The 25662-nt window shown below is 43.3% G+C and overlaps 1 protein-coding gene and 1 long non-coding RNA gene across 2 annotated transcripts in view; one reads left to right on the forward strand and one right to left on the reverse strand.

Annotated features, from left to right (window-relative positions):
* LOC310664846 (dynein axonemal heavy chain 11-like) overlaps nt 1-25662 on the reverse strand; it is a 215207-nt gene that overhangs the window by 6670 nt on the left and 182875 nt on the right. The window contains exons 63-70 of the mRNA XM_083414512.1: nt 25492-25640; nt 22111-22238; nt 21296-21523; nt 19916-20107; nt 19436-19555; nt 12966-13208; nt 8474-8656; nt 5556-5671 (exon numbers count right to left, since the gene is read on the reverse strand). Of these exons, the coding sequence (XP_083270638.1) occupies nt 5556-5671; nt 8474-8656; nt 12966-13208; nt 19436-19555; nt 19916-20107; nt 21296-21523; nt 22111-22238; nt 25492-25640 (1359 nt within the window). The remainder of the gene's footprint in view (nt 1-5555; nt 5672-8473; nt 8657-12965; nt 13209-19435; nt 19556-19915; nt 20108-21295; nt 21524-22110; nt 22239-25491; nt 25641-25662) is intronic.
* LOC310665509 lies at nt 12222-16663 on the forward strand. The gene is made up of 3 exons (XR_014505505.1): nt 12222-12701; nt 13403-13437; nt 16248-16663. It is a non-coding gene; the product is annotated as an uncharacterized lncRNA (long non-coding RNA).

Here is a 25662-nt window from a genome sequence, read left to right on the forward strand (position 1 = left end):
GGGCACACGTTTTCGTCCTTAGAGGTATAATTTCCTAAAGGTGGTATTATAGCAAATAAACCAAATGTGCCCTTCATTTTATTCAAATTCAAAATATCATTTGTCCAGAGGTTCCTGTTTTCTGCAAAACGTGCCTAATAAGATTTGCCCATATATGTTTCTTTGGGGCGATGAGTAAAAAAATAATAAAAATCACCACCCATCTGCTGTATGTGTGAATTATAGAGCAGAACCACATCAAATACCAGAGAGTTTCCTCACTTATCCTGCCTCTGAGACACATACAAAGGTTTGCTGCATTCATTTGGCGTAGGTGGACCTGGTGTCTAATATATTCCTTGAACATATTTATAAAGGATTAACCTGTGCATGGTATTTCTGAAAACTGATTTACCTAAAACACACATTTTATGCTACTTTTCTCCACTTCAACTATCCTTCCTATTTAACTTCAATATTTGTCATTTTTTTTACTGAGAGATAATGTGCCTTGCACATTATCAGTATTCCGTCTAGGACCTGTGCTTTCCCTCCACGAGCCAATACATTTCTGCAGATTACTTGCTCTGTCTGAGAATACCTGCCTACACTGAAAGCATTCGCAAATGGTTTGCGCGCCATTGCTAAGCAAATGCCTAGATAACCTATTTTACTCAGACAGAAGTGTCATTTTCAAAGTATAACGGAATGGTGTTTTGTGGGATCTTTCATGGTGCACCGGAATCTTTGCGAGAAGGTTAGACAACATGTCATCAAGCAAATGTTATCCTACATTGTCCAGTGCATTGTCCCCATCACTTTCCTAACTGCAAGGAGTCCAATTTTGTAGATGGCTTTGGTGTGCAAGCTGAATTTGCTGGTATGTGATTGAACCCCACCTGAAAATAAGCCCTCTACTTCTCACCCAGTTTTCTGGTTTCTCTCTCTTCAACCATTGGACAATATTGCATGACCACGGAATATTCCTAGCTCGCATATTATTGTTGTTATTTTTTCTCTCTGTATTTATTTATATCTCACCCTCTTTCCGGGACGCGGGTGGCGCTGTGGGTAAAAGCCTCAGCGCCTAGGGTTTGCCGATCGAAAGGTCGGGGGTTCGAATACCCACGGCGGGGTGCGCTCCCGTTGTTCGGTCCCAGCGCCTGCCAACCTAGCAGTTCGAAAGCACTCCCGGGTGCAAGTAGATAAATAGGGACCGCTTACTAGAGGGAAGGTAAACGGCGTTTCCGTGTGCGGCTCTGGCTCGCCAGAGCAGCGATGTCACGCTGGCCACGTGACCCGGAAGTGTCTCTGGACAGCGCTGGCCCCCGGCCTCTTGAGTGAGATGGGCGCACAACCCTAGAGTCTGTCAAGACTGGCCCGTACAGGCAGGGGTACCTTTACCTTTACCTTTACACCCTCTTTCCAGACCAGGACTCAAGGTCACTTACAGACAAAATAGAAAAAGCTACAGACTTCGAAAACATAGCCACTAAAAATTAAACACTAATAGAATTAAGATAATATAAAATATCTAAAAATACAGATAATAACAAGAAAAAACCAAAACAGTAGCACTATTATCTATTTTTCATTCTCCCAGTTACGCTGTGTATTTTCACACACACCCTCGTTTTTGTCAACTGCTAAGTAATGAATTGTTAACATTTCTAAGACGTCCTCTCAAGGGATCCTCTCTACATGCAGTTTTCTGGTATTCAAAATCTATTTACGTAAGTTCTGGGCTTGTTTTTCTCCACTGCCTCCAACCCACCACCATGGGCATGTATCAGCGGATTTTCACTGCAGCATCTTCAGCCTCCTTTTCTGTGTAGCACTACTGGGGAGGTGAGGTAACGGTTCAGCTATGGATGTCATCCTTCCATGTGGCTGAGATGGCACCCTAATAAAGACTCACATCTTAGGTTGGGCTTCTAAGGTTGAAGGAGGGTACTTGGTCTAAGTCTGGTTTAAAGACAATGAGCCATGAGAAGGGAGAGTGGCAGGCGCCTGGATCATGCCCATTGGGAGTCAGAACTTGGACTGCAACCCAAACAGGTGCACAGAGGTCACCTGGCTACAGCCTTGCCCACTATTGGCGAAACAAATTGCAGCGATTATGTCTCAGTTTGCATCTACACATATAAATTAGCACATGCAATTCTCATGCTTAAAAAAGTAGAGATATCACCTTGCCAACAAAGGTCCGTATAGTAAAAGCTATGGTTTTCCCAGTAGTGATGTATGGAAGTGAAAGCTGGACCATAAAGAAGGCTGATCGCCAAAGAATTGATGCTTTTGAATTATGGTGCTGGAGGAGACTCTTGAGAGTCCCATGGACTGCAAGAAGATCAAACCTCTCCATTCTGAAGGAAATCAGCCCTGAGTGCTCACTGGAAGGACAGATCCTGAAGCTGAGGCTCCAATACTTTGGCCACCTCATGAGAAGAGAAGACTCCCTGGAAAAGCCCCTGATGTTGGGAAAGATGGAGGGCACAAGGAGAAGGGGATGACAGAGGACGAGATGGTTGGACAGTGTTCTCGAAGCTACCAACATGAGTTTGACCAAACTGCGGGAGGCAGTGGAAGACAGAAGTGCCTGGCGTGCTCTGGTGCATGGGGTCACGAAGAGTCGGACACGACTAAATGACTAAACAACAACAACAATTCTCATGCAAAACCTCCTTTGGCCTCTTATTTGGTGATGCACAAGCGGCCACTCCATTTACAGGCAGAAGGTTCTTCTTGTAGCTAAGTATAATACAAATTAAAAAGTCAAGGAACCAGTCACCTGAGGAAGTTTTGTTGTGTTGTGCACAGCCCACTCGTTTGACTGGGGCTAGCTCAAGAGATGTTCTCAGTGGATTGTTTTCCCAGACCATCTTAGCCTACTGAAATTCCATCCTAGTAGGCTAGTCTCATTCCATCTTCTATTTTAAAGAACATTTTTCTGGGTTCCTGCAGGTTCGCTGAATTCAGTCTCTGGTGCCTTCGCAGAATCAAGAATCAAATCCCTCCTGTATTTCTCCCCCTCGTGAAGCTTAATGCTACTTAAGTAAGTCGCTGTCTTTTCGACAGGATGCTTCCCCAAGGGGGAATCATCTAAGTGGATGACCATTCAGTATCATAAGACTTCCCGGGGGAAAATGAATGCCATCTCTCAGAACAGACCACAGCTGGGTTAGTTAAAACAGAGACCACTGAGCAAAGCTATAATGAGCTTCAGAGGCGAATCAGGTGTGGAAATCTTCCCAGGATGCTCTTGTATTGCTTACTGGGATCCTGTTTTCCAATAAACACATGATAGAAAGGCATGACTTGTGGCTATATTCGCATTCCCCAAGGCCTGCTAGTCCTCCCGGCCATCTGCAGAACATGCATTTTGTGCAGCCTCTCATTAAACCCGAAAACATTGCTTTATGTCAGGGGATTGAGAGAGAACACACCACAGTTGGTTGCTGCAAAACTTGCTCCAGCTAACAATTCATTGTGCTGGATCGGTAGGTCAGTTGCTACTCAACGACTGCAATAATTCTTACAGCCTATCGTAGTGATGCATTTGCTGTCCTTACGAAGCTCAACATAGGAATTTATCCAGATCCCCCTGCTTCTTGCTGGTCCAACCCTCTTTGAAATATTGATTAAATGCCAGAGATTTCCTCTGTGGTGGGAAATATAATAAAGCAGATTGGACGGGGTGGGTGGGGATGGGGAGATAACAGATTGCCAGTGAAGCATAATGCTTTATGGTTGCACATTAAATAGGCACCAGCAAGTAGCTATATGGAAGACACGTCTGTCTGCAACGGAGAAATGGCAGCTTCAGTATTTTAGTCCCAAATTGAACTTCGGGAGACGTTTCCTTCAAAAGCAGGTAAAGTGTAGTACTGACTCTGGATCGTGTAGGCAGAGAACCCCCCTTTTGAGTTGGCGGCATTCCTGTTCTGCCGTGCAATTGTCTATGAATCACCAAAGGCCCAAACCCAGGACAAGCGGGTGGTAGGTTTAGTTGCAATGAATGAGCACTCATGCTTGAAATACTGTGTGTGAGAGAGACAGACAGGGAGGGGTGTTTGTGCGAGTCTGTTTTGAAGATTCCTGATGACAAAATTTGTGTCTCCTCTCATACTACTAGAACAATACAGTAGGAGACGCATGATTTGGCTAAAGTCTGAGGAGGTGTCCCCGACCTTTATTAATTTAATTAATTTAGTAAAAAAATAAAATATAGATCACTTAATGAGAAAACTATGATATTTGGTGCACACAGAAACATTGAGTGGTGTTCAATGCTATTCCTACTCAGCGTAGACCCATTGAAGTCAACGGACATGACTAACTTAGGTTCATTAATTTCACTGGGTTTACTCCTATCAGGACTTAGCTGAACGCAGCCCATTATTAATCAAACACAAAACATATTGAACTTAAAAAACCACCACCTAGAATTAAATTATATGACTAGACAGGCTTGCTGAAATAAAAAAGTTTTCAGGGGTGTCTAAAACAATATACAGTGGTATCTCGGTTTTCGAGTGTCTCAGAAGCTGAACATTTCGGTTTTCGAATGCCGAAATAAGTAAGGAACCCTGCATAATTATTTGAGCCATGATGAGCTCACCTGAGGCCTAAGGAAAACTTCTCTTTGTATTATGTGGGCCCTAGTCTCACTGTATCACTGAATTATATCAAGGGCTTGGATAAGGATGGAGTGTGGTGCACATATTTGGAGTTGTACCGATAGCCAGCTGCAGACCAGGTATTCTCATGGATCAGTCGGCTCCCCAAGATTTTTTCATCATTCATTTCAACTACTTGTATGCCACTTAATGATAATAGTCTCTAAGCAGTGTACAAATAAGTTGATACTTTAGAACTCTCACTCACCACTCTTCTGACACCACCATACCTAGTGTACCTCTCGAGATAAACTTGTATATGGCGGCGCTGTGGTCTAAACCACTCTTGGGCTTGCCAATCAGAAAGTCGGCAGTTCGAATCCCGACGACAGGGTGCGCTTTCGTTGCTCTGTCCCAGCTCCTGCCAACCTAGCAGTTTGAAAGCACACCAGTGCAAGTAGATAAATAGGTACTGCTGCAGAGGGAGGGTAAATGGCACTTCCGTGCGCTCTGGTTTATGTCATGGTGTCTTATTGCACCAGAAGTGGTTTAGTCATGCTGGCTACATGGCCCAGAAAGCTGTCTGTGGACAAATGCCGGCTCCCTCGGCCTGAAAGCGAGATGAGCATGACTAAACCACTGGTGTGCTTTCAAACTGCTAGGTTGGCAGGAGCTGGGACAGAGCAACGAAAGCTGTCGTTGGGATTCGAACTGCCAACCTGATCAGCAAACCCAGGAGGCTCAGAGGTTTAGACCACAACGCCACCCGTGTCCATATATATAACTGATGATATATGTAAGGTAAGACTGTAGTCTTTTTTAAAGGATGGGTGCACACTTCTACGCATCACTACAGTATTTATAAGCAAAAATATTGCCGAGTTTCTTCCTCCCGTCCCACCACTTTTAGCTGCCCATGACAAAGAATCTACCCTGATCTGTTGGCATGAGACTCACCACTGAGCTAGGCTGTAGGTTGATGGATAAGCCAGTTTCATCCAAGTGTCAGGAAGATTATCAAAAAAGAGAGCCGTCTGTAGTTGCTCCATCTCAGCAGAGATTGCCAACTCACCCTAACAAAAGAAAACATTAGCGTGCTATTTGCGTCGCACAAAGAGACTGTGATAAGATGACATGATAAATGATAGAGGGCTTTCTTCCCCCCTACAGTAAAAACACATAAGGTAGCTGAATTGTCAAATGTAAAGAATATCTTGGCTCTTAAAATTGGGGTGAGTTATTTATTAAAAAGAGGTGAAATGATCATGCAAACACAAGCGGCGGTTCCTGTCTCCTCTTCGTTTCTTAAATATAATTGTGAATATCTGAAGAAAATTATGCACAACAAGCTATGGGTTGGAATCCAGAGTGCTCTCTGCAAATGGAAGGATACTTTCTGTTCACAGAAGCAGACTGAGATCCCGTGGAAAACTCTCTTTTGAGGAAGGAGGGCATTTTCACTTATCTCCTTTTAATAAGTTTTAACATATCATCATATATATATGATCATATATATAGCATCAGTGGTGTATAGTAATAAAACACCATTAGAAACAGTACAAAACAATCATTAAAATGACTGGCCAGCTCTCATCTGCAGCCCCTGAAATGACCTCTACACTGCTCCAGAGTTCTCAACTCACCACAGCAGCTTTTTAGTAGACAGTGGGGGCTGTAAGAGGGAGAAGTCATCTGCTCTTGGTCCTACCACCCTCACAGACATGCTTGCTAGGTACATGGGAGAGGGCCTTTTTGGTGGCTGCTGCCAGATTTTGAAACTCTCTCCCCAGAAAAGCCAGACTGGCTCCCTCCTCGCTGCCCTTCAACTTCCTTATTCCTTATTCCTACAGGCCTGGGGGAACTTACTGCTTTTAATTAAAGGGCTGGTGCTGTTTTACTGTGATTATTTGCATGGTTTTAATAGATTTTATACCTGTACGCAGTTTTAGTTCTATCAATGTTTAATTGTTTTGTAATGATTTTTCCTATGTTTTTAGCAGTTCTTGTTTTTATCAGCAAGCTGCCTTGAGCCCTGTCACGGGAAAAGGTGGGTGGTAATAATACTACTACTAATTATAAGTGTAATAATAGACAATTGCCACTGCCATCCTTTCTCCAGCAGGAGCATCATGCAAGCAGAGTTCCGCTCACGGGATATTTGGATCCAACCCATATAGAATAAAATACTCAAAAGGCCAGATCATGTAAAATGTAAGCCCTTAAATATAAATATTAATAACAATGAGCTTGAACTGTTGGCCATTTGAATGCTCCAAATTTAACAACCACCCAGGCAACAACAAAATGCACGGTACATAGGTTACCTGTCTCAGAAACCAAGCTTTTTACTTGTGGGAAGCCTTTTGAGGAGGAGGAGGAGGAGGGTTGGCAGCAGAAAACTCCTGCAAGCTTTGTTCCATGTACACGAGCCGGTAAGAAACTTGTGGAAGGGAACTGAATTATATCCACAGCATTTATATATTGCTTTAGCCACTCATACAAGGGGGAGAGAGAAGAGGGATAAAAAACACACACCCTGATTTTCCTTTTCCTCCTGCAACCCCTTGAACCCACAAAAATCGGGGCCCCTCAGCAGCCTGATGCCCTGATCCCTGTCTCCCCCCCAGCTTGGTTTTTAGCTGCCATGAAGGCTTTTAATGTTTTGTGTCACTCTGCTTTTGAGTGCTGCTTGTTTAATGCTGCCATGCTGCTAGCCAGTGTGGTGTAGTGGTTAAGAGTAGTGGACTCGTAATCTGGTGAACCGGGTTCGCTTCCCCACTCCTCCACATGCAGCTGCTGGGTGACCTTGGGCTAGTCACACTTCTCTGAAGTCTCTCAGCCCCACTCACCTCACAGAGTGTTTGTTGTGGGGGAGGAAGGGAAAGGAGAACGTTAGCTGCTTTGAGACTCCTTCGGGTAGTGATAAAGCGGGATATCAAATCCAATCCAAACTCTTCTAGCACTCTGTGGTGCTTAGGGTTAGAGAGTTGGTTTGTACCTCCAAGTTTCACAAGTCTTCCAGGGCCTTGTGCCTCAGTGACATTGCCTTTTCTGACAAAGGCTTGTCTGTTAAACGGCATAGATCAAAAATGGATCAGAGGGGTGCGGGTCGGGGGAAGGCCGTATAGTTAAATTACCACATTGTTACGTTGCTGAACCTTGCCTTGTTCAATTCTTGGCAGGTGGTGTTTGCTTCCTTGGAGTCATAGAATCATAAAAATGTAGAGTTGGAAGGGACCGTAAGAGTCATCTAGTCTACCCCCTGAAATGCAGGAATCTTTTTACCCAATATGGGGCTCGAACCCACAACCTTGAGATTAAGAGGCTCATGTCTATTGACCGAGCTATCACCACTTCCTGGGTCATTATTGCAACATGAAGACCAGGCTCTGGGTTCAAAGAGATCAGTGTACTAAGTAGCTATATGACATATCCCCAATAGAACATGCAAATTCCTTCAGGATTACCAGCTACCAAAAATACGGAACTGAATTCACTTTGCTGGGATTTTCTGTCTTCCAATGACTTTGAAAGAGACCTGCACCAGCCAAGCCTACGAGGAAATTGAATTTCAAATCCTCATTTGGATGGAAATCACCTTTGCTTTCTTTTGAAGGGAACCCAAAAATGATGGCAGCTGGTAACCTTTCTCTATAACGTCGGAATCTATCATAGCCATAATAATAAAATTGCTCCAATTGTCATAGCCATAATAATAAAATTGCTCCAATTGTGTCATGACGGAGACAAACTAAATGATGGAACGGATGCCACTAATCCCGGGAAGAGACAATTTGTTTTCAGTGTTTTCATCCACACATCCATTTTATTTATATCTAGAGCTCTAACAAAACAATAAAGCAAAGTACACACACCTTAAGACCGAGATCAAGCTCTTTAAGGGAACGTCTTATCTCATGTAATAGTATATTCATCCGTTCACATTCTTGAAAGCAAACCAGGATATATGGAGAACGTTCAGCTGTTTTTGAGGTAATGTCAGACATGTTATATCCTTCCGGAAGCTTCTCTTGTATGTCATCTAATATGGCCTTTACCTGCAAGCAGGGATAGATGAATCTGTCAGTTTCATTTTCTCTCAGTTTCTCAGCTTCTCAGTCTTAAATTCAGTTCTCCAAATTTCCACAGTAAACTGAAGTGCGATTTTTAAAAATCCTCATGAAAACTCACCAGTGTTTTAGTGTGAATTTCTCCTAATAAACATATTTTTGTATGCAGTCAATATACACATTTGCAATATTCACATTTTTCATTATAATATAATATAATATAATATAATATAATATAATATAATATAATAATATTTTTGTATTTTTTTCACTAATACATGCATCACTAATACAATGGTTGGGGAATTGCAATGGTAGTATTCATAGAAATCTGAATTTTGAACAATAGCTGTGTTTTGCTTTTCATACTGATTTCTGTGGATTCTCATTAAAAATGCACATAAAAATTGAATCCCAACCTGCAACGGATAATAACATTCCTAGCAGAAGTTTCACTGGGATCCAGCTCTGTGGATATCAGCTTTAGAGGTGCTATTTCCTTGCTTCCAATGAGCCTAGCATACTTAAGCTGCTATTTGACAAAGATTACGCACAAGTCTGTCTGCTTCAATAAACTCAATAGAACTTGCAGTTTTAAGCAAGCTTACTAATCAGTAAACCTAGAGGCCTAGTTTGTATGACATGATAAACTGAACTATGCCTTACTGAGACACTTGAACATGGCGGCTTAGGGGATAGATGAATCTGTCAGTTTCATTTTCTGTCAGGTTTGACGAGGCCCTAAGCAACTGAAGGTAATGGGGCCCTTTCTATGTCCAGCTGTCCTTTGTCAACAACAAATTGTCACTGTTTTTGTGTTGAATATATGCTATATGGTAATTTATGGACCTAATAGGTATCTAAAGCCATTTGCACATTACAAAGTATGTATTTTATCAAAGTAATTGTTGAACTGAAATACAATTAAGTATATTAATAGTGAAATGCAATTAAGAAGTATATTAACAGTGAAATAATTATTAAGCTCTAAGTGTATGTAGGTTTTATTTTATTTGTTTTTTATCTTATATTTTGGAAATGTACATCCATTTTCCCCCCTTTAAATTTTTTTGGGGTCCCCAAGAGAGTGGTGCCCTAAGCTATAGCTTGTTTAGCTTATACATAAAGCCAGCAATGGTGGTGCTTGTAACCTCCTTTACTAGCCCTTTTAGCTCAGCTAAATATGGCAGCGAAACAAAGGTTTGGGCTTAGTGTGCCACCCAAATCTAGGCTCAAGGTTGAACTTTCTCATCAATAAACATCATCTGAAGCCAAATAACAAACTTTGGCTACAGCTTGCAGTTAAGGATATTGACCAGCTGGAATGTGTGAAGAGGACGACCAAGATGATCAAGGGTCTGGAAGAAGAATAAGAGGAGGAGGAGGAGGAGTTTGGATTTGATATCCCTCTTTATCACTCCCCTTAAGGAGTCTCAAAGCGGCTAACAATCTCCTTTCCCTTCCTCCCTCACAACAAACACTCTGTGAGATGAGTGGGGCTGAGAGACTTCAGAGAAGTGTGACTAGCCCAAGGTCACCCAGCAGCTGCATGTGGAGGAGCGGAGACGCGAACCCGGTTCACCAGATTACGAGTCTACCATTCTTAACCACTACACCACACTGGCTCTCAAATGACTGCTCTCCCCATCAACCGGAGGGCGCCCTTTGCATGCAGCACCCCCGATCCTCCGGGCAGAATGCTCCTGGTCCACCTCCCCCCACGTCACAGCCCTTGAGGTTTCCGCCAAACCTCAGTTCAGAATGAACCAATCGTGATGGGTGGAGGCAGAGCCAGGAGTGCGGACCAAAAAGGGCTAGTCTTCACTCCGGTCCGCTCTTTGTGTATGTAAGGGGCGGAGCCTAATTGGGAGCCCACAGATGATCAAGGGTCTGGAAACCAAGCTTTATGAGGAATAGTTGAGGGAGCTGCGTATGTTTAGCATGGAAAAGAGGAGTCTGAGAGGAGATATGATAGCCATCTTCAAATATCTAAAGGGCTGTCACATGGAAGATGGAGCAAGCTTGTTTTCTCCTGCTCTGGAAGGTAGGACCCAAACCAATGGCTTCAAGTTACAAGAAAGGAGATTCCGACTAAACACCAGGAAGAACTTTTTGAGAGCAAGAGCTGTTTGACAGGGGAACAGACTCCTTCAATAGAGGCTTTTAAGCAGAAGACGCATGGCCGTCTATCATGGATGCTTTAGTTGAGATTCTTGCATTGCAGAGGGTTGGACTAGATGACTCTCGGAATCCCTCCTAACTGTACAGTTCTATTATTCCAAGGAAGTGAGAATTTAACCATGAGCTGCCAGGCTGTGGACTGTGTGCCACCAAGCCCAGTTCTAGTTCAGCTGCTGCAAAGAGCTGAAGAAATTGGGAGAGGAGCAAAAGGGCAAAACTAGGCTTTATTTCAGCCCGGTCAAAGGCCCAGTTTGGTACAACCAAACCCATTTGCGCCTGCACAAACACACACACACACACAGAGGCTGCGAGGCGCCCAGGGCAAAACACCTGGCCAGCCTTTCTCCACCCCCACCCCCCATAGCTACAGCTCTGGAAAGCTGCTGTGATTTCCTCCATGGAAGCCTACACAATGGCAAATGTGGCCATTGCAGTCTTATTTCTGAGCAAACATGTATAAGATTCTGCTATGTCATACGTTAAAAGCCCCAAGGCTCTAAAGTAGGGGTAGGCAACCTAAGGTCCGTGGGCTGGATCCAGCCCAATCGCCTTCTCAATCCGGCCCATGGACGGTCCAGTAATCAGTGTGTTTTTACATGAGTAGAATGTGTCCTTTTATTCAAAATGCACCTCTGGGTTATTGGTGGGGCCGGCCTGGTGTTTTTACATGAGTAGAATGTGTGCTTTTATTTAAAAGACATCTCTGGGTTATTTGTGAGGCATAGGAATTTGTTCATTTCCACACACACACCCAAAAATTATAGTACACAAGAAGGTGACTGAAGCATAGTTGCAAAAATGTTCAGAAAGCATTTGGAGCTATGACCAGTTGGTTGTTATTCCACATTTCAGAACTCTGTCAATGGCTGTTGAGACCAAACTAATACTTGTGGGGGCTGGATCCAGACTACATTAATTGAATTAATTAAGTCCTATCAATTTCAATTGATGGGACTTGTCATGACTAACTTAATCCCGCCAATTGTTTTTTTTTTTAAGGAAACTGGGTGGTTTTGGTTTTGTTTACAAATTAATACTATAATTATACAGAACAATAGCCTGTCCTCTATTTCAGGTAATCATACCGGGTGGACCATAAACAGAAGCTGGTCTCTTCAGGAATTTTTTTAGGGCTTAAAATGCAAACATTTGGGGGGGGGGTGTAATTTATGGATCCCCATTCACTTCAGTGGCAGAATTCTGCTTTAGGGGTAGTCTCCAAAGCAGGCAGGGCAGAGGAGAGAGGGAAGCATAGCTGTCAACTTACAGATTTGAAAATAAAGGACCAGCAGCCAAAATAAGGGACCTGCAGCCTCACCTCTTCCAGGCACTCCAGTCTTCCTGTCCTTGTGCAGTCTGGTCAAACTCATGCTGGTAGCTCTGAGAACACTGTCCAACCAACTTTGTAACCAGAGGTTCAACTGAATAGAATCTGAATCACATGCACCACAAGGCCTATGCAGCCTCAACTTAAGATGGCTTCCCGGCCTGGCTTTGCACTGCAAAGTTTGCAGCAGCACGTGCAACAAAATGGCATCCAGCATTCAAAAACCTCCTCAGCTTGCATTAACTAGCCACACACAAGGCATGCAAGCTCCACCCCCCAGTCGTTCTTAGACTTCTTATTGGGTGAGCAACACAGCCAAGCAACACAGTTGGAGCCTCCCTCCTCTCTGGCCGGCAGGGAGGGAGGGAGAGGAGCTGCTTCCTTTGAAATTTAAGGGACATCATTTAAGGGACATCCATCAATAAGGGACAGCAGCAGGACATGGCGCTGGAATAAGGGACTGTCCCTTCAAATAAGGGACACTTGACAGCTATGGAGGGAAGAGCCTGCAATGAGCTTGTGGAGGTGCTCTCAGCTTTTGCACAACACTGGTTGTGCTGGGAAGTTCCATGCTTTTGCTGCAACGGCATCGTGATGAATTATCACAAGGGCTGCTGCTGCAAAAATCTAACTTGCTCAAGGCCTGTTTTGTGATATGATTGTAAGCAGCAGCTCCACCAAACCAACTTCCCGGCCCTCATATCATTCCCTCTCCAGGCATTTTTATATATCTGTCCTGGTTTTTTATTTTTTCCAGGGGTGTGTGGGCGGTGTTGTTTAAAAACTCACCTTTTCTTCCACGGTCTGTGATGCTCCTTCCCCAGTGATGGAGTCTTGGGATTGTAGCTCAAGCAGAGAATGGAACAGGTTGTCCGAAGTCACTGTCAAGAATTCGATCTCTGCGTTGGGATGGAGGCCATAATGGACAGGGCTTTCGGGGGGAAGCATTTCATCAATATATATGTGGTAGCCTTGGTAATCCAGGTTCGAAGGCACTACAAAGCCAGGAGCAAGGGCCAGTTTCCGATCAAACTATCAAAAAAAGCCCAAACACACATTAATCACGCCCTGCTATCAAGTATAAGGAGCTTGCCTAGGTATAAATCAAATTGTTCTGTTTATGGAGTCATTGCGGAGAATGACAAGACTTTTATAACATTTTAGAAGATTGCTGAATACTGATCTCATTTGCTCGATATTTTAATTAGCTCTTTTATATCTCACAGGTGCTGACATTCCACTGCATTTTGCTGAAACACAGGTTAGTCTCCTGTTAGCAAATAAGAGAAAGGAAAATTTCATTTAGAACTAAAGAGATGAGGGTTTTTTCCCCCAAAAAAAGCAAAGAAAAAAAGAAAAAGAAAAATGTTATTTCTTCCAAATTACAAAGTGCCGCTCTCTGTTGTAACATTATTATTCCACGTGGCAATTTTACTAAATGAAGCAATTTACAGGAGCATTTTAGAAAATGCCATCTTTTATTGAAATGAAAGCGTGTAATGGCATAAGGATTTTTAAAATAAAACAGGCAAGATTTCGTCTTTTAGACTATTACCAAAATACATGCATTGTCTATTTGACAAATCAATCTGCTCCCATAAAATAAAATAGAATTGCTGTTTCATAATAATGATTTCTGTTTCAAATGGCTTGCCGTGAGCCAAACAAGGTCTTTTATGGAACAGTATGACAATTGTTTAATGCACTGCCGAAGGCTCATGGGTTCTGCTTCAGCTGCATCTCAAAACCCACTAAGCAAATATTTAGCACAAGCTCAAGTTTAAAAACAACAGGCACGTGGGAGGATATTTATTTATTTATGCCGGGTTGTATTGACTTGACATTCACAATGCTATTTGATGCTTTCGAAACGTTGCTGTGGGATGCTAAATTACGGCAGAGTCCCCCCAGTTGTAAAATAATTATCAACCTGCCAAAATAACACAGCAATGTGGGCAACAGCAGCAGCAATGATAACAAGAAGGATAATGATAACGGGAAATGCTGGAACCTCAAAATAATGTGGGGTTCGTTGCTCAAAGATAATTTTCTCTAACCTTCCTTTCTGTGGTTCAGCATTTCAAATGGAAACAACCTGAAATCTTGAAAAATGAGACAGCATCAGGTTTGTGTGGGTTGAGAATAATTTTGGTGGCTTTCAGATGGAGGGTTAAATCCTAATGCCAGGCATGCTCATTAGGCATCCCTGACCTCTGCAAGATATGCTTGGCGCGAGTCGATACCAATACTGAAAGTTGCTTGCTTAAACAAGAGAGAGGGGGTCTGTTGCAGGAGCAGCACAGATGACACAGTGCAAAGCAAGAACTGCAGTACCATCATGGAAGGTGACAACTTGTCCTCTTCCAGTTTGAATCCCAAATCAGCTGTGGAGCAACCTAGGGGCCGTCCACACTTGACCATTTGCACCACACTTTCTAAGCATAGGTCCGCTGCTCTTCCCAAGAAAACCAGCTCTTTAACGCAGATTTGGAACAAATGGCAGTTCAGGTTTTGTGCCAGAGAAGCGCCAGAGGCAAACAAAAAAAGGGATTCAGACAAAGAACTTTAAAGTGTGGACCTGTGCCTTGAAACATGGCACAAAAGGAAGTATGGATGAGCCCGTACATGCACAAATTACAGGGGGTGGGGTGGGGACAGAGCAGAGCCGTCTTTTCCATAGGGTTTAGTGGTGCGTTGCGCCAGGGCGCCAGCCTCTCAGGGGCGCCCCAGCAAGTGGGGGAGCTGCGCGGCTTTGCCGGTGGCCTCCCCTTTCCCTGCACGCCCACCAGTTGCACCCTGGCAACCATATGGCTGGCGGGCTCGCAGCTTCCCTCCCAAGCCTCTGCGGGGATTGCTCTCCTCCTGAGGAGGCTTGAGAGAGGCATAGCGGCATGGGGGAGAGTTGCGCCCCCCCGGATGGCTGGCAGTGCGCAGCTACGGCCACCCCAACACTATCCGTGGTAATTTGAGGGTGCTGGGTGGATATTTGCATCCCGGCGCCACATCTGCTAAAGACGGCCCTGGGACAGAGAGTATGTCAGAACCGGTTCAGCTGCAGGTCAGCAGGTGAGCAGTAAAGTTTACTCTTTATTCAAGGAACACAAACAGAGAAACTGTAAAGCAGCTGCCAGAACTGACCATCTGCGCCTCTCACTTCCCCCTAAGTCTCCTCCCTGTCTGGCTGTTTCCCCAGCAATCTTAAACTCCATTGGGCCCCCCTGCGCTCTCTGCTTTGCTACATGCCCTTGAAGACAAGGGAGGAGGCAAGCTGGATACAGTAGGACCAGCAGGTTCCTTTGAATCCGTTGCATCCTTGGCCACCCACCACACCTCAGCTGCCTATCCTCCGTCTGCAGTGCTTTCTGCCTCTTCTTCCTCTCTCTCACTCAAGCCTGTTGCTTGTTCAGCCTCCAACTGTTCTCCTGCTGCCTCCATCCTCTGATGTGTCCTCTGTGTCCCACCACCACATTCCTGGCTCAGAGCCTTCCTCTTCTGAGATTTTCCTAGAGGAAACCTAGAAGAACCGGGCACCACTCCCCCACATCCAGACAGTCGCAGACAGGGTATGGGTTAGGGCGTTGTATACTTACTTATTGTGACAGTCCCATTAACTATTGCTTTTAGAAGGCTATGGGAGGACCATGATTTGTGGGGAGCCGGGGGCGTGGCTTTTGGATTTTATTAAGTCCCCTCACATAAGGTTGAACCTCGCTTCCTCTTGTCCTGCTGCTTTCGCCCCTGGGGAAAACAGCTTATTGGTGGCTCAATTGGTGCAAACAGCAATCAGGTATTTTGCAGATAATTTAGAGTTAAAGAGTGGATTTTCCCTGGGGAAAAGGGGAAAGGGCAAGGGGGAAAGCCTAGAAAGTGTGGGTCATGTGGAAAATGCTGGGACCTGAGCTTCCTAGGTCGAGCTGAAGCACTGGCCCTCCCTTTAGCTGTGACGAGAAAACATTATTATGTGGTGGACGTGCAAGATAACTAAAGCATTCTGGGAAATGATTTACAATGAGTTGAAAAAAAATATTTAAAATTACATTTGTGGGAAAAACCAGAGGCCTTTTTTGTTAGGCATTTTAGGTACAGAGATTCTGAGGGAGCAGAAACAACTATTCATGTAAGCGACGACAGCAGTGAGGATATTACTGGCCCAGAGATGGAAAGAAAGTTCCAACCAGAGAGGAATGGCTGATGAAGATGATGGACTATGCTGAAATGGGGAAACTGGCAGGGAAAATCAGAAACCAGGAAGAGAAAAATTTTAAGAAGGAATGGGAAAAAGTGTAATGTACTTAAGAGAACACTGTAAACAACTAAAAACTTTGGTAGGATTCGAGTAATGCTTATAATGTACGAAAAACTATGGGGAAATGGATTACCGGCATTTTTTTTTTTTAACAAATCAGAGAAAATAAGATAAGCAGATGGGGGAAAAAATATTGATAATGGACACCATGGAAAGTGGAGAGAAGTCAAGAGATTCAGAGAATCCTAAATGAGGAGGTGAACAATGTGTTTGAATTTAAATTTGTTATGTAAAGCTTAATATTTTTTTTTTTTAAGAGAAAACATTATTAATAAGCACCTGCTAAAATGTAGGACTTCTATTAAAGGGTTGTGCATTTTGGTTTTCATTCAAGTGTTTAAACTTCTCCGTTTCTTAAAAAAACACTTATTTTAAAAAGGATGAAATTAAAACAAAGTGTGTTAAAATCCCAAACCCATTGCTTGCAACTTTCATTCTGGCAGCTGATGCTTTCGGGAAAACTCTCAGGTTTATAACTTAGGCATATCTGCCACTGAAAGTGTTCTAACATATGAATGTCTTTCTTAACCAACCCGGCTTTAGGAAGGTGGCAGCATATGAATAATAAAGAACGTTTGGTAAATCTTAAGGATTATAATGGATATCGCATAAAGAAGCAGGTATATTGTGAAAGCAGGACTCCAATACACAAGGAAAGGTGATAGCTGTTATGATGCCCTACTCGTTAGCCGCTTGTGGCCCATGGCTTACCTCAGGTTAAGAACGTAATTCGCTCTGGAGGTCTGTTCTTAACCTGAAACTGTTCTTAACCTGAAGCACCACTTTAGCTAATGGGGCCTTCTGCTGCCACTGCACCGCTGCTGCATGATTTCTGTTCTCATCCTGAAGCAAAGTTCTTAACCTGAGGTAATATTTCTGCGTTAGTGGAGTCTGTAACCTGAAGCGTATGTAACCTGAGGTACTACTGTATATCACCAGCAACAGATTGGTTGCTCCCTTGGATGTTTAGAAGAATGTGGTTTTTGTGGGGTTGCAAGTGGGAGGAGAGGAAGAGGAAATAAATAAAATAAAAATAAAATAAAATAAAATAAATAAAATAAAATAAATAAAAATAATAATAATTTATACCCCGCCATCTGGCTGGGTCCCCCCAGCCACTCTGGGTGGCTTCCAACAAAACACTAAAATACAATAACCTATTAAACATTAAAAGCTTCCCTAAACAGGGCTGCCTTCAGATGTCTTCTAAAAGTTTGGTAGTTATTTTTCTCTTTGACATCTGGTAGGAGGGTGTTCCACAGGGCGGGGGCCACTACCGAGAAGGCCCTCTGCCTAGTTCCCTGTAACTTGGCTGCTTGCAGCGAGGGAACCGCCAGAAGGCCCTCGGCGCTGGACCTTAGTGTCTGGGCAGAACGATGGGGGTGGAGACGCTCCTTCAGGTATACTGGACCGAGGCCTACTACTATTGCATAAGCAGAATAGGCAGTATTGGGCTCTCTCTCTCTCTCTCTCTCTCTCTCTCTCTCTCACACACACTTGCAGTGCATAATTCTCAGAGTGATTTAGCAATCAATGCCTCTTTCCAGGCAACTCTGTGAGCTGTGGGGGTGGGGTGGGAATAGAGACATCTTAATAACTCCCAGCGACCTCCACATACTGCGGTTCCCAGGATTCTTTGGGAGAAACCATGACTATACGAAGTGATGTGAGACTGCACATATACTGTGGCTAGAACATGTTTTGCTTTCATCGCAGGTATTCTTTTCTTACGGCCAGAAACAAAAACAAGGGGGCTAAGAATGAATTCTTTTCACATCATTTTACAATAAGTAAATGATCCAAATTATACATTTTCTTCTTCCCAGCAATGCCATGTAGACAATACATTGGATTGGAACCTTAGGGCCACGAGGCCAAGAAGTGCAATTAGAGCATAAATTGTTCTAGATTAAAATAACAAAACAGAAGATTTTGATGCAATCTTATCGAATTGAATTAACTGCCCCCATCTTTGCAAGATTTGATCGAGAGATCGGGACTTTTTCTACCATGAAAAAAAGTAAGGCATCTTGCACAATAAAATTACCTGTCACCTTATCTGAGGTTGTGGAGAGGGTGGCAATGTTTCTCCAGAATTTAAATCAAAAGTCTGTTAATCCTCAGTGCTTGAAAGCAAAAGAAACTACAGTACAGAAATGAATCTCCCCATCATAAGGTAGGTAAAAAAAAAGATAGAGTGCACTAATTTGAAGAGAAACCTGACTCCTAGACCTTGGTGCAAAAGCACGGAGTGATTCCATTTTTAAGGTTCAGAACTGTGATGCTTTGATTACTAGTCTCCAGCAAAGCTGAAACCTAAGAACTGATCAGTTGAGATGATAATTAATAATGACAATATCCCTTTATATGCTTGCTTCCATATAATAATGTAATTATGTCTCTGTGATCACAACGGAGCAATCAGCTGATCATTGCAGTTTGGAATTACGTGAACAGGGAAGAGCTAGGCATTCCTGTTTCATGTCCTGAGATATTATCGGGGGGGGGGGGGCGCGACGGACCAATGTTTAATTAATGGACAGCTCATAAAATGACCAGTCTAAAATACAGGGTTATTCCAGGTGTTAGTATGAGTGCTACAATATATAGGTGAATGCTATGCTACAGCAGGAAAACCTATTATTTCGCTACACAGTAAAATAAATGAATGGTAAACAAACATTGCAAAATAACTTTGTTTTCAGTGCCGGTGTAAAATTACAAAGCAGATTTGTTTTGAGTGTCAGATACTGCGAGGAACCTAAATTTGCACGTATCACCCTTGTTTGTCTACCGTCATAAATAAGGATGAGGAGGAAGATATTCTTTGATCAATGCAGTGATTAGCAAAGAGTATACATACTTTGGGGAGGGGAAAAAAAAAGCATCTGCTTCCAGTAGGGGGAGCTCTAACTCAGGAAACGCATTGTGCAATCGCTAAAGCTCTTATTACCTGATAGGGTTGCATGTATTCTTCCAGGTAAGTACAGCACAGCCGCCTATCCCAATCGTCTGTAATATGACCACCATACATAATCTCTCCAAACAAGTAACGTAGATCTTCCCAGGGTACCTGAGGACCAATAAGGTGGGGATTTTTTCTTTTCTTTAAACATACTCAAGAGTTAAAGCGAGGAATCAAGAAGGCACACAAACCAAACTGCGAAGGCAGAAAGCAGACTTGAGTTAGTGGCACAACTGCCTTCTTCAGCGAAGACCAAATCCGTCTCAGTCACCAGATTCAGAACAATATGTCACGAAACTGCCAGTATTCTGTTTGCCACACTCGCGGAAGACATACAATGTGCTAATTGTCCTTAAAAACCACATTGCAACATAGACAATAACTACCTGAGCACTGCATATGTGCAGGAGGGACAAGAGTTAACCAAAGGGATGATTCTTAAGTGGGTTTGATTAAATGCCACCCTACCTGTGAGTTCCCTTCTAGGTAATTGTACAGAACGTGGACCGAAATTGTAAGGTCCCCGTTGTTGAAAGGGTATTTCCTGTTCCAGCCCTGAGGTCCGAATTTCCGCCGTTCAGCCACACAGGCATGGAAGTAGCAGAGTGGAAAGAGAATCGCCTTAAATTCCTGCTCACGGGTACACTGGTCAAGAATGTTCTGTACAAAATAAAGCGGATGAATGTTTCTTCTTCCCCGCCTCTTCTGAAAGAGACCCTGTGTCAGGGCATAGACAACACGTTTCTGACAGCTGAAAGAACGGACCTGAATGACTTAACTGACGGAAGGCAGGCACAAAATATTTGCTCTTTTAGTTTATACATCATGGCATTTTCTTTCTCTCACACACGCAGCAACTATTTCACTCTTTCCCCAAAAGCCTACTTAAATGTTAACATGGGAGCACAAAATATAGCTGAGGAAATCTCTTCAACCCTGAAAACCCTTAAAAAGAAGAATAGCCATTTCAGAAAAATAAATTCAGCAATTGGTACAGTTATAACAAAATCTATAGGTCAACTATCCTGGTCTAACATCTCGAAGGAAATGCCAGTTAGCTGCTGCTGGTGAATCAAGTGTGCTTTGCGTTGTTTGGCTTGTCTATGCGTTGATATTTTAATGCCAAAAGAAAATAATAATAAATTTTATTTATACCCCACCCTCCCCAGCCAAGACCGGGCTCAGGGCAGCTAACACCAGATATAAAACAATTGATTTAAATAAAACCTAAAAAACAAGATTAAAATGCAGCATTAAAATGCAGCCTCATTTCAGCAGAAACTCAAAAACTTTTTTGGGGATGAAAATGTCAAGTCTTCACCAAGGCTAACTATCTAGACTGGTCCTATGTGGGCCAGAAAAAAGCCAGGGAAGTCCCCAAGTAGGAAAAAGAACGGTATATATATATATACAGCCCAAGTTTTATTTCTTCATATAGTTTTCATGGTCGGATATTTTCAGTCAAGGTCTCTACTGTGAATTCAAATAAACTATGTCAAGCTGGTGCTACAGTCTCAGCAACATAGTACCAGTAATTTACAAAACATTGCACAAATAGTATAGCCCACCCCACCCTGCCATTTGCAAAGAATAATTTTTCAAAAGCATCTTAGACCAAGGGCAGAACTTAGCTGCACGCAGTAGGCGTATGCATGCATTTATGCCAGAGAACTATTTTTGTAAATAAATTTGTCAATCTAGGTTTTCCGACACTATTGAGGAGAGTGAGGGTATACTCCATTTTATAATCTGCAGCAGCTCTCTTCAACAACCATGTGGTTTCAAAATAATATGTTTAATAATCTAATTTTTGTGTGGCTGATCCATTCAAGTGATATTTTTACTTGCCTGGTCAAAATTATCCAATGCAGCGTGAAGATTAGCCAGCATCCCGGTTGGTGGCTCATTGGTTATTTTAATAGAGTTTTCCAAGATTCCCTGTGGAATTACATGCTCTTTGGGGGTGGGGGCAGGTTCAACACTCATATAAACACGATAGGCTGAGTGACTTGCTTCACTGTGCTTCTCCAGTAATTCCTCTAATGTGTCAAGCCACTTTGCAACAAGATGAATATTCTACAGGGAAGAAGAAAAGAGGCTTCCCAGTGAGCTATTGATTTGAAATATGAAACATCTTATTGATAACAAGCCAAACAAAGCAGTTTGCCGAAGCACAATATTTTGAGGGTGCTAAAAAAAGAGAGAAAGAAACCCACCCCACCACAAGACCTCAAATCCGTCTATTTAGCACAATAATGACCACAATCTTCTCTGTTTGTATCTATTCATCCGATTATAAAGAGTAACAATACATTCTTCTACACATATATTAACTAAGGGAGTGTATATATATATAGATAGATAGATTATAAATTAGTAAATCAGATAGGTAATGTTAGAGAAAGTATCTCGATAACTCTCCCTGCCACACAAAGCAGTTGCTGCAGTTGCTCATATTTTAATACTGAAATTAATGCTACTATAGGCTATGCAAATATACACACCTAAAGGTTAAGTGATAAGTTTCCTCCCCACCCATGCGCCCTTGTTTGGAGAAGAACCTTAAGAGGAAGCTGCTACAATCTGAGCTGTGCATACATTATTTTTAAACCAACGGACAGCACTATATTGCAAAATCGGTGCAATGAAGGGATTAGACTTACTTGTAGGATCACCCAGTGGCCTTCTTTCGATGCCTTTTCCAGAGCCATCTCAGCTATGGCCTCTTGCCCTTGACCCAGAGACACGTTCTGAAGCTTCCCCGAATCAATGGTAAAGCCAAGCTTGCTCCCTAAACAGAACAATGCAGCCCCAGGAAATGCGAGAGAGAGCATGTGCTTTTTGGGGAAAAAAATATGTTGCACAGAGGAGAATGTAACTAACCCCCCCACCCCTTATTCTAAGACGCTCTCTGTGCGCGCCTGCACACACAGTTCTGTGACTATCTATGTTTCCCACAACCCACAGGAGTGTTTCCGACTGAGTTCAATTGGTGGCAGATTGCAACCTGCATTCTCTCTCTCTCGCTTCTTCTATATTAACGCCACAATTTTCAAATTTCTAAATATCAGAAGGCTCAGCCTTTTGCTTGTTGCTGGACACAGTAACATGATGACAAGATTATACGGATGTATTATTATTATTATTATTATTATTATTATTATGCTGCCCATCTGACTGGGTGGCTCCCAACAAAATATTAAAAAACACAATAAAACATCAACCATTAAAAACTTCCCTGAACTGATGGCTGCCTTCAGATGTTTTCTAAAAGTCAAATAGTTGTTTATCGGCTGGACATCTGATGGGAGGGCGTTCCACAGGGCGGGCGCCACTACCGTGAAGGCCCTCTGCCTGGTTCCCCGTAACCTCACTTCTCGCAGTGAGGGAGCTGCCAGAAGGCCCTCGGAGCTGGACCTCAGTGTCCGGACTGAAAGATGGAGACACTCCTTCAGATATCACTTTCAGCAAGAGCAGGGTCCATAGTTCAGTGATTTACATGCAAAAGGTCTGAGGTTCAGTCCCTGGTTCCTCTCAGGCTGGGAAAGGCCCTCTTGCCTGAGGCTGTAGAGGGTTGTGGCCTGAGTAAACCTCATGATGCCCTTCAGAGACCATTGGAATGCAACTCCCCATTATGTTTGATCATTGGCCATGGTGGCTGGAGTCCAGAAATCTCTGAAGTAGATAATACTTCAACAGACCAGTGGCCTGCCTTAGTATAAGGCAACTCCTTAGGCTTCATAAGGATTTAAAAAAGTACATATGTGTTGCCTTCTCCAACACACTGAACTGAGGGCATGCTCCTATGGATAGAAGATCACTGTGTGCACAGTGCAAACCATGGAAATAAATGGTGTTAATGTACAAGGCCACACTTATACCTTCTGCATGGCAAATTTAAATATCGACGTCTATCTAACATTGCAAATCTATACATGCCTCCTTAGAAGTAAGCCCCATTGTGGTCGCTGGTACACTAAGGTAAGTGCCTAAATTATGCAAAAATCAAGGAAGGTATCCTGTCTGTACAAAACTGCATTATAGGTAAAGGAAAGCAAATTTCGTGCAAACATAAAATATTTTAATGTGCTTTTTTTTTAAAAAAACCCAAAAACCAAATAAATGTTAAAATATAAACTATAAACACTACCCACAACAAATACAGCATTTGCATTCTGTAAGTGATTGGCATAAAGACATAACTTGTGCACCTTTGAAAGTGCAAACCGGCACTGACAAGACATCAGGTTTATGCGGATACAAATCTCTGCTATGCTACTGCATCCTTCCAGAACGAGTCATGAGCAGATGGTGGCCTATTACCATCAGCACCAGTGTTTCTAAAAGATATAAATGGAAACCATGTAGCTTCAAATGCAGCCAGTGTCAGGTGACAAAGGCAAGGCTGCCCGCTTTGCAAAGGCAGCTTTTAGGGTCCTTCCAGCTGCAGGATATCTTCATGCTGGCTGCCAGGTGGATTATCATCAATTTCTGCTGCAATACCTTGACACCCATATGGGTGGATAAGAAGGGTGGTTTTTTCCAGAACTATGCTTAAAAAAAAAAGATCAGGCCTCAAAATTTCATTACATAGGAGCAACGCTTTCACCCTTATTCAGGCACAGGCAAATGCAGCCCTCCATATGTTTTGGGACTGCAATTCCTATCATCCCTGACCACTGGTCCTGTTAGCTAGGGATGTTGGGAGTTGTAGTCCCAAAACATCTGGAGGGCCGAGTTTGCCTATGCCTGCCCCTATTGATGCTGATAGCTCCTTGAAAGATGCTCCCCTCCATATCCCCCTCCAGTCTGAATCTGACACTTCACACCCAAATCAGCTTTCCATCGAGATGGGAGCATCTGACCATTTCGGTTTCTCTGATTTCTCCAGTATTCAGTTCTTTACATTCCCAACCCAGGCTGGCAACATTTTTTTTTTTTTAGTCTTCAAGTGCCGTTTAGCGCACATTTATCCTTACATACATGCAATTTCGCCTAACAACACACAGGTTATTGAAAAGCAATTTCCCCCAAATATTATTATTTATTTTATTTATCAATTACATTGATATGCCACCTTTAGCTTCCAAGAAGCTTAGGTTGGTGCACAGGGTGCAATGGCAGGGGGGGATTTTCAAGGTGTGGGCTGGGTGCCATCTGGGGGTCAAGGGTCCCCCAAATTTTCAAAGAGGGGGCCGGGCCTTCTCAATATTCTGTGGCAATGTGAACACAGCATGTGCGCACACTGCAGAACCTTTTCACATAAATTGTGCGGCACCGGCTCCGTCAATGGCAGAGGCAAGGCGACATGCCTGGTGGAGCAACATGGTTCTCCTCACAATTTCAGATTTGATATCCCGCTTTATCACTACCCTAAGGAGTCTCAAAGCGGCTAACATTCTCCTTTCCCTTCCTCCCCCACAACTAACACTCTGTGAGGTGAGTGAGGCTGAGAGACTTCAAAGAAGTGTGACTGGCCCAAGGTCACCCAGCAGCTGCATGTGGAGGAGCGGGGAAGCGAACCCGGTTCACCAGATTACGAGTCTACCGCTCTTAACCACCACACCATACGGCTAGGTGTGGCTAAGGTAGGTTAGGCTAAGAGATGGTGCCTGGGCCAAGGTCACCCAATGAGCTTCATGGACAAGTGGGGATTCGAGATCCCAGAGAGCTGGGACTGGCCATAGCTCTGTCCTAGGAAATATATCCCCCACTCCATAAAGCCATTGCAGGAGTGGTGGAGGCAGCAGTAGTGGCACATAGCTAGTGTTGGGGTAAATGCAGAAAGTCTCAGTTTGGTACCCGCCATCTCTAGGTAAGGTTAGAAACAGTTCCTGCTTGCAGCCCTGGAGTGCTAGCCAACGAGGACAATGCTGAGCTAGATGGACTCAGCGGTCGGACTCAGTGCAAGACAACTTCCTATGTTCCTACACTTGTTACGGAAGTTTGCTTTTCTGTGGTGGTGCTGTAACAGAGCCAGTGGTCCCAAGTTCTCACGCAGTAATAAAGATGTTTGCTTAACAAATGAAAATAAACAGCCTTACCTAAAGATTCCACATCTTTCAGTGGGTCAACTCCGGGAGATAAAATGAAAATGATTGGCAAAGCAGGCCCGCTCTCTTGAAACAATTTTGCAAAGTCAGTCTTACGTCCCTCTGCATATTTGCTTCCAAGTTTCTCCTCAACGAAGTTCCTGCAATGAGGAGTTGCAGCTA

The sequence above is a fragment of the Podarcis tiliguerta genome (genome assembly GCF_965153285.1).
Source record: "Podarcis tiliguerta genome assembly, chromosome: 1".
Classification (NCBI taxonomy): domain Eukaryota; kingdom Metazoa; phylum Chordata; class Lepidosauria; order Squamata; family Lacertidae; genus Podarcis; species Podarcis tiliguerta.